At 38.8% G+C, this 9,544-nt stretch overlaps 1 protein-coding gene across 2 annotated transcripts; it reads left to right on the forward strand.

Annotated features, from left to right (window-relative positions):
* Window positions 1–1,129: 1,129 nt before the first annotated feature.
* Window positions 1,130–8,655, forward strand: LOC131520523 (claudin-4-like). Of its 2 annotated transcripts, XM_058744815.1 has the most exons (3): window positions 5,078–5,572; window positions 7,231–7,239; window positions 7,597–8,655. In XM_058744815.1, exons 1-3 carry the CDS (start codon window positions 5,097–5,099, stop codon window positions 8,252–8,254), a joined length of 1,143 nt encoding a protein of 380 aa, XP_058600798.1. In that variant the 5' UTR covers window positions 5,078–5,096; the 3' UTR covers window positions 8,255–8,655. The 2 variants fall into 2 exon arrangements, with proteins under 2 accessions (XP_058600797.1, XP_058600798.1); XM_058744814.1 differs by lacking the exons at window positions 7,231–7,239; window positions 7,597–8,655 and adding an exon at window positions 1,130–1,189 and having other exon boundaries at window positions 5,003–6,334.
* Window positions 8,656–9,544: the final 889 nt, after the last annotated feature.

Here is a 9,544-nt window from a genome sequence, read left to right on the forward strand (position 1 = left end):
TTATTTTTTTTTTCAAATAAGTAATGCCAATCACATTGTTTTTCCATGTATTGATTGTCAGCTCTCCTGTCATCATGTTGAGAGAAATCAGGAGTAAGTGCAGAGGCGTTGTGTGTGCTTTGTGAATATGGTGTTACTGTAGTTCTAGACTATGAACTTACTCATCTCACTTCACAAAAACACATTCAGTATTCCTCTAAATGAATAAAAACAGTGAAATGCAAACTCAGAATATGATTCAAACCTGCAATAATTAAATATGTTAAATAGCACAAATATCCATTATGTATTTAATTCAGTTTTATTAACCAATTGTAAAGACACAGACTAGGAGACACAGAGGTAAGTGGTCAAACAAGGGTATTTATTAAAGGAGACTGAGGAGACAACCAGGAGGTGACGAGAGGTGAGTAATGCACTATGAGACGAGATCCTGATGGCTTAGCTTGCGGTAATAGTCCTTTGCTTTCTTGCAGGAAACACGTGGAACAGCTGGATCAGGAACTTCTGAGGTAAGGAAACCACACAGGTAAGTACAATAGGTCTGGCTTGGTTCAGGTAGGTGAACGGTAGACCAGACGAGGAAGGAGTGTGGGGAGTATGCAGATATAATGGAGCTTGATTGGCTGCAGCAGGTGTGGGGAATCAGAATGCAGGTGATTGTGATCTTGTGAACGTGGGTGCTGATGACTGCGGTGAATGAAGTGGCTGTTGACTTTCAATGATCCAATTCAACAATACATTTATTTTATTTTTTTATTGCCCGAGTCTGATCCGAACCCGTCTTTCCCCCCTTTTTTTGTAATGGCAAAGTGATTATATTTTGTTTAGTTTTTTTATTAAGTTAATTTAGAAAAACGTTTGGAGCATTTTTTGTTCATTAAATAAGTTTTTTCTTTCTTAAAGTAACAACCAAGCAGCCAGTGGCAGACCGGCAGGCTGATCATAGCTTATGTTTGATGAATTTAGCCTTCTCAAATCATCACAACTTGCCTAAAATAATATCTATAGATATACTGAAACAGTTCAAGCATATAACAATGTTTAAATGTTAAACCTAGATAAATGTGCGCTGGATCTAATAGTTTGTGCGGAGAGTCGAAGCTAAAGCGCAGGACATGGAGGCACCAGCGCAATCACTTGCATTTTTTTCAATGGAAACAACTTAAAATATTTTTTGCTCATAAAGGTAAGAGTAATACATCATTTGGAACTGTCTACTTTTATTTGTGTGCACTCACAATATCAACAAAATGTCGTGCTTTTATAAAATAAAGAAAATGATGCGCTTTTTGCCGTCTCGTCTTGAACAGGAGCGCTTCACAAAAATGAACCGAAAGTCAGCGAATACATGCATCACAGACATGATAAATATATCTATAGAAAGCTTTAAATTACTACTTAACGAAATAAATCAAATCGAAAACAAAAACTCTTTCATTATAATCATAATCCATGAAGATGCACTTCTCTGTAAAGGCGCGTGAGGAGATGGCGAATCAGGATCATCATCTTCATCTTTGCGACACTGACACAGAAAACACTAGTTTATTAGTAAATAATTCAAAAATCTCCTTACTGTTTCCCCGGACAAAATAGTGGTAATTACTTTTGCTGGGGCTTTACAGCAAGCTTTATTGCGTGTATTTGAACACAGAACTCTTCAGCTGCGCTGATGGGGCGCTCTCTGCTGCGGGACTCTAAACACTGTCGAGCCACTCTCAGTCGCGGCAGCACGGTCTCGTGTTGTTTCCACTAGCGAGGCTATTTTTTTCATCACTAATTGATGGATGTCTAAAATATAAAAATAAGGAGAAGCCTAAAACAGTGTCTGAACTGTGACGTGAAAATTGTCCCAAAGCCCGTCCGTAGGGACCATAGACTGTAAAAAAGATGGACGACGCGTCTCCGCTTCCTTCCACTATAGAAAAGTGAAGCGAATACATCTCAGTATGACCACTGCCATCTTGAGTAAATGACGTCATTTGGAGCCCGAGTCTGCGCAGTAGAGATTCGTTTGGAGCCCGAGTCTGCGCAGTAGAGTCGTGAGGTGGAGCCATGAATCAAACTCCGCCCAAACTCCCGCAGACCCAATCAACCATAACGACACGCCCCATTTTTATAGCATCAAATTACTAGCTAAAATCAAACGTATCACAAAAACGAACAATTGAACATATATCAGCGTGATAACAACTACCTTAAATGACCAAAACCATATTTCTAATATTGTATTAGAAGTGTAATTTAATTTTTTATTTTGACTGAAGTCCCGTTCGTTTACATGGAGAGGGCGGGGTTTATGACCTGTACTGCAGCCAAACACCAGGGGGCGATCTAAGAGCCCGCAGCTTCACTTTTAAGGATGAGTGAGACACACCCGGTAGGGACATAAAAAAGTCGGGGGCACGTTGGGCCCGGGCCGAAATGCAGCAGTAGCCCCCTCACTGCAGAACAAAAGATCCAGGGGGCGGGGTTGGATCCACATCCAGGGGGTGGAGATTGGTAGGTTTAGGGGTGGGGATGGGTGGGCTTAGTGATCAGGGGGTGGAGACGGGTAGGTTTAGGTAAATGTAAGGTGGGAGGAGTTGGATCTAGATCCAACCACACCCCCTGGATCTTGTGTTCTGCAGTGAGGACCATCTAAAAATGCAGGGCTCTAAGCTGTGCCCTCTACTGTACAGATGTGAATTTACATTTTCTTCAGCCAGAGGTTTATTCATTTCACTTTTAACGTGAAAGGGCTTTTACATTTGCCAAAAACAGAACATTTTATATTAAAATCAGACAAGCAATGCCAGCCTAGATTTAAAAAGTATTGCAAAAGTATAGCGTAACATTACTTTCCATAAAAAGTAATGTAATTAGTTACTTTTTTAGGGAGTAACACAATATTGTAATGCATTACTTTTAGAAGTAATTTCCCCAGCACTTGCTGTTTCATGGTCTTTACATTTAATTTTTCTCATATTTTGAGAGGATCTGCAGAGACTTCTGCATTTCTCACATCTCCAAACATAATCTCTAGACCCCAACAAGAGTGACCATTGGGTTCTTGGTCGCCTCTCTTACCAAGGCCTGTCTACCATGATTGCCTAGTAAAATAATGAAAGGATCTGAATATTTTCAAAACTCACTGTTAGAAATGTCGCATTTGGGCCTATCCATATATGTCATTACCTCAGTTAATGATTTTTGTAGCTTTGAGCTAATTAGTCATGCAAAGAAAAAAAAAAAAAAGTATGGTTTTGGAACCAAATCAGCTGAATTTTATACCAGCTTATTGGGTTTTGTCTCATATGTGCTAATTGTCAGCCTTGTATTGATCCCCTTTCTGCACTGTTGTTGGAAGAAAAAACAAACAAACAAACATTTTAGTATGCCTTTTTTAAAAACTCTTCTAAATCTCTTCTGATCCCTCTCATGACCTCTGTCCACTAAAGTACTTCTTCTTCACCTGTGTTTTGATCAACTTATTCAATACCCCCGATTTTCTGCCTCATAACAAACACAATAATAATAATAAAAAAGAATTAAAAAAAAAAGTAATGATTAAATTATGACAAAATTATACATTTTTCATTCATTTTAACATTTGAAGGTTTAGTCTTGGGTAGTGATGGAATTCATTGAAATGACCAGAATCACACAGAACAGAAATAAACTGTTACATGTCATTTTAGGTACATGGGTAAAACTAATTATGTAACTGAGCAAAGTCAGCTTATTAATTGTATGAAGTATGCTTTAATAATGTATGTTTCCATGTCTATGCAACACACTTTACATACAGTGTGGATATCTATGATTACTCCTGAGATCCCGTTGGATTATGTGTCTCACTCCAGAAAACAAAGAGATGAATTGTCTCTACTCAAAGAGGAGTGATTCAGCAGATTTTCTCAAGGACACATGAGACACTAGAGGAGTTTCATTTTAATGTCGGACAAAAATGTATACTTTTATATGATGCCAAGGCAGGCAGGTGCCGAAAGATCAACCAGACTGAAATCTGAACCATATAATTACTGGGGCCGAACAAGTAAGGGAGAAAGAAATGCTATGCTTGTTCTTTTAAATGTATTGTTTTTAACTAAAAATGTAACTTTTGAATAAGCTTCCTTCCTAGGACACTTTTTTTATTTTACTAAGGACAGGTATGATACATGCTGCTATTCTTCCTCATTATTGTGTGTCATTAAAAATAATAATAGTAAAAAAAAAGTAACAGGATAAAAATAAGCAATTCAGATATGAAGCATATGAAGCATTTAACTGTTCCCTCCTGGTGGAATGACCTGCCCAACTCAATCCGAGCAGCTGCTTCCTTAGCCATCTTCAAGAATCAGCTAAAAATCACATCTCTTCCATCTTTATTTGACCCTCTAACTATAGCTCTCCCTATTCTAATTTTACTCTTAAAAAAAAAAAAAAAAAAAAGTCCCTTTTAGACTTTACAGCTTGTTTTCTTAAAAAAAAAAAAAACTAACACTAGCTTCTCTAATCTTTTTGTATTCTATCTAGTTTTCTTTTTATTTAATATACAATTAACAAAAGCAAAAAAGGCCTCTAACACTAGCTTGCTCTATTCTTTTTCTAATCTATCTGTTTTCTTTTTATTTATTATATAATAAAAATAAAAAAAAACCTTGCTACATGTACTGCGTTAAGCTAACTGTGACTTGTTATAGCGCTTGCATATCATTGCTCTTTTGTTGATTTTGATTGCTTCCATTGTCCTCATTTGTAAGTCGCTTTGGATAAAAGCGTCTGCTTAATGATCTAAATGTAAATGTAATGTAAATTTGAGGTGATCATTTTAATATTGCCATCCATTACGAGAAAAGTGCTACAAAAAGCCCCAGTCTCTCTTGTACCACACAAAACACCATCTAAGACTCCACCTTCCATCTTCTATTAGCAGTATAAAGAAGGTAGAAACTGTATCTCTCTCTCCCTCCCTCTCTCTCCCTTTCTCTCTTTCACCGTTTCTTCATTTAAGCAAGTCTTCAAGTCTGAGAGCAGGTCTAATATCAGAGCTAATCCTGGATCCTGAGCAGCACGATCTGTGAAAGCGAACAGAGGAGCGACGTGCGATGGCTTCAGCCGGCCTGGAGATCCTGGGGATGATCCTGACCGTGGCTGGATGGCTCGGCGTGATGGTGGCCTGCTGTCTGCCCATGTGGAGAGTGGCAGCATACATAGGCCAGAACATCGTCATCACGCAGATCGTGTGGGAAGGTTTGTGGATGAGCTGCGTGGTGCAGAGCACAGGACAGATGCACTGCCGAGTCTACGACTCCATGCTGGGGCTCTCCGACGACCTGCAGGCGGCGCGAGCTCTGACTGTCGTGAGCACGCTGCTCGGTGTGCTGGGCACAGCTCTGGCTGTGGCTGGGGCGAAGTGCACCAACTGCACATCAGATGCAGCTAACAAGCCGCGCATTATGCTGGCAGCCGGTGTGACGTTTATAACATGTGGGCTGCTGTTGCTAGTGGCCGTCTGTTGGACGGCTAACGGCATCATCCTGGATTTCCACAACCCTCTTCTAGAGGAGACGCAGAAGAGGGAGTTTGGTAACTCGCTGTACTTCGGATGGGGTGCCTCCTGCTTGCTGATCTTAGGTGGAGCCATTTTGTCTTGTTCCTGCTCCTCAAAAGCGCAGAACAATGCCGTGCCGACAAGAGTGGACTACTCAGGGCTCAAATCTATGTCTGTGAATGGATATGACAGGAGAGACTATGTTTGAGAGGTCTGACTCTTTGCACATGAAAGACTTTAAGAAAAAAAAAAAAACAAGTCTGCTAAATGACAGCAACAAGCGTTTAAATGTTAATAACAAATGAATGATTGATGCTGAGCTTTGATTACCAACATGGCAGATATAAGATTAGTATTATTGTTTTTGTTTTCATTTTAATGTATTTGATATTGTTGCAAGAAGCAATTTAGTCATTTTAACTTTTGATCAAATTTTTGCACGATCCAAATGCTAATGAATGATCAGTAGCTCTTAAATGGTCATATGTGCTATTTTTTCAACTAAAATTGCAAAATGGTTACAGTTAATTTTGAGTACATTTTAGGGATTCTATTAACTATCAGTAACTTTTCACCTGCATGTCAACTAATCCTCATTAGAGTGTTAGTAGACTATAAGGTTAGGGTTAATAGAATACGTTGACATGTACTTGCAAATTTACTTATAGTCAGTAGAATGTCCATTAAATTAAAGTGTTAGCAGATATTATGCAGACAGTCACTAATACTCTAATGACTGCTAGTTGACATGTAGTTATGTATAGTTAAATATAGTTATTGCAATGTCTAAAGTGGAAAATAAAGTCAGTTTCATTAATTAAACATTAATCATACATGATTTTATTTAGACAGGCTTTAAATACCATTAAAAACAAACTTGTGAGACTCAGAAACTAGAGTAAAGCAAAAAATGTTAGCAAAAGAGTGCCCTTTATCATTATTTGAAATCAATCCTGCTCTTAAAGGTCAACCACAAATACAAATGATACTCTCCATGTCGGCCCAGACGTGAATGGAGACAATGCTCTGGTTGTTCTAGTAAATCTCTAAACCTCTTTGTGCCCAATGCTTTAGTCAAGAGAGCGTAACTGAGACTTGCACGGGTGCAGATAAAAGCACCTGCTATATTGAGGAGTAGATGCCTCTATAATTACTTACTGTAACTCTTTCTCAAAGTGTTCAATAATTAGGCAAATATGTAAATCTCTGGTAGGTTAATAAGCTAACTTACTTTTGTCTTTAAGTCATTAAACATTATCCTTAAAGTTGCTATAACTGGATTTTGTTCACTGTTCATATAAGTTAAAAATAATGACATAGATGATATACAACAAATGCATCTGAAAGAAAACCTACATTTACTCTAAATTGAATTAGAAGATGCTCATTCCACTTGTTCCACATGCTCCAACATAAATAAACACTGCAAAGGCTGACGCAAGGTCACCAGGCTTCACATACCTATGCATGACTGATTACAGAGTAAGTGTGTGTGTGTGTGTGTGTGAGAGAGAGAGAGTTAATAATGCCTGATGCTGTTTAGTTTAGAGTTGAGGAATCTCGCATCACTGATTCTGTCTTTGTTGACTCTCAGCCCTCAGTGACTTTACTGCTCCTTCTCAGGTGACGAATCTGTTCAGTCATCACTTTCAAATCAATCTCTGCACATAGTATCCGAACAAATTAAGTTTGTTCTTGTGGTATACCTGTTCTGAAGCATGCATTTTAATTTTAAGCCATTTAAAGTTTTCCTCAAAAGTCTAGACTTGCCGTAGTCATGCCAGTTATTCTTTAACTAGCTCCCTCTGGGCTTTTGTTATCTATCCACCATTTGGTCTCTGAGTGGGAAATACCAGATGAAGAGAGCTAAATCATTAAACTAACTCGTTTCCATGCCAAGGTTAAGCTCACTCAAAGTTTAGCCAATCCCCTCAGACTTTTTCCAACATAACTCCACCTTCCTCATCGTTGCATTATAAAGCATGAGCCATTGTGCTGAGAGCTTTTCCTTGGTGAATGGAATTCATTTCATAGCACATTCGTGTATAAAACAGAATGGCAGCTCTGGGGTTGGAGATACTTGGGGTCACCCTAGCTGTGTTCGGTTGGATTGTAGGCATCGTGTCTTGCGCTTTGCCCATGTGGAAGGTCACGGCTTTCATCGGGGTGAACATCGTAACGGCACAGACCATATGGGAGGGAATCTGGATGAACTGTGTGGTGCAAAGCACTGGCCAGATGCAGTGCAAGGTCTACGACTCCATGCTGGCTCTCAGCTCAGACCTGCAGGCGGCTAGGGCTCTGTGTGTGATTGCTATTGTGATGGGAGTACTGGGACTGCTGCTCTCCATTATGGGAGCCAAGTGCACTAAATGCCTAGAGGAGGAGCGGGCCAAATCCAGAGTCATGATTGCCGCTGGAGTCACCTTCATCTGCGCTGCGGTCATGCACATGATTCCTGTGTGCTGGTCTGCTCACAGTATCATCAGATCCTTCTACAACCCCGTAATCATAGAGGCACAAAAGAGGGAGATAGGTGCGTCTCTTTACCTGGGATGGGCATCTAGTGCCCTTTTGCTGATTGGAGGGGGGATTCTGTGCTGCAGCTGCCCCCCGCGGGAGGAGAATAGGTACGGTCCCCCCAGCAGGATGGTTTACTCCGCTGCACGGTCTGTACCGCCCGCTGGCTTTGACAAACGAGACTATGTGTGAACAAACTTACTCTTTTTGTGTTGCTGCTCTGTTCATATGTGTCCTGAACAGAGAACGTGATGATATAGCACAAGACAGTGTGTGTTTCTGTACAGTGAGTTCTGCTGTTTTGCCATTTCTTTTGTTACCAAGTTTATGCAAGCAGTTCTGAAGAATTGCAAGTATTATATTATTGCTAAAAATAAGCACATGAAAAAGTATGTTCATGCGTAAATTGATATTGAGGTTGTCCTTTTTAGCACTGTTACCAATAATTAAAATTTCAGTGTTTTAGTATGTTTTTTTGCAAACTTTTAATTACATGCATTTATATGATGTATAAGTTCATATTATGTAAAGACTTGTAGTCTAAATGTGCCACATTAACCTTAAAACACATTCATTAAAAAAATACTAATTAATTTGTTTCCATGTGCCATGATTTATGGGTCCTAGTTAGTTCAATTTATTAACTCTTTCCCCACTTTTTTTTCTTTTCTTTTCTTTTTGAAGTTGCAAGCTATTTTCTGCATTTGTGATCATTTTTCACAAATATTTAATGGAACTCAGAATATTTTATTGTATGAATATATGAACATGCATTATGCAAAATGAAAGAAACAGAGAGAGAGAAAAATAAAAAATAAATAAATAAATAAACTACCTTCCTGTATTTTTTAATCAACATTTGAATGTGAGTAATTTTCATTAAATAAAAGCAACATTTTGAATAAAAAGCTGAGAAAATCATGTTTTTTATTAGAGCCTACATCCGGATCAGATTGAGAATGATGATCAAAACATAGATGGAGTAGATCGCTTCCATCAACACTCCCAAAGCTTCACATACTTAGACCACTTCCTCTGTCTTCTTCTTTTGGTAATGTTAGGCAGTTTTGTTTTGCATGCTGTTTAAGTAATGTTTGATGATCGTGTTAGCTTACATGTGCATAAGCAATGCTTCTATCATGTGTTTCTGCTTCTTCTTCGCTTGTTTATGATCCATAGTAACGGTACTATTTCAGAAGATGTGAATAGTGCCCCCTACTGTATAACAGGGAAAACATGGATTGGCAGAAAATTCTGTCAGTGGTGGGGAAAGAGTTAACATAGAACTGATTTGTCTCAGAAATGTCTTTGAAAATGCACTGAATGAACTTACTGTGCCATCTTTGTTGAGCTGTCTATGGAAAACATTGAAGAACACCGAGTTAAAAGAAACTTTCATAGCCTCAATAATGAGGTGATGAGTTGAATCAGCTGTCACTAGGTCTAGTTATTCACCTGTTTTCAAGGTCTTCTCGCTCTCTG

Source organism: Onychostoma macrolepis, chromosome 15, assembly GCF_012432095.1.
Source record: "Onychostoma macrolepis isolate SWU-2019 chromosome 15, ASM1243209v1, whole genome shotgun sequence".
NCBI classification, from domain to species: domain Eukaryota; kingdom Metazoa; phylum Chordata; class Actinopteri; order Cypriniformes; family Cyprinidae; genus Onychostoma; species Onychostoma macrolepis.

Coding starts and splice junctions, on each gene's coding strand:
- LOC131520523 (XM_058744815.1), top strand. CDS start 5,097: ATGGCTTCAGCCGGCCTGGAGATCCTGGGGATGATCCTGACCGTGGCT.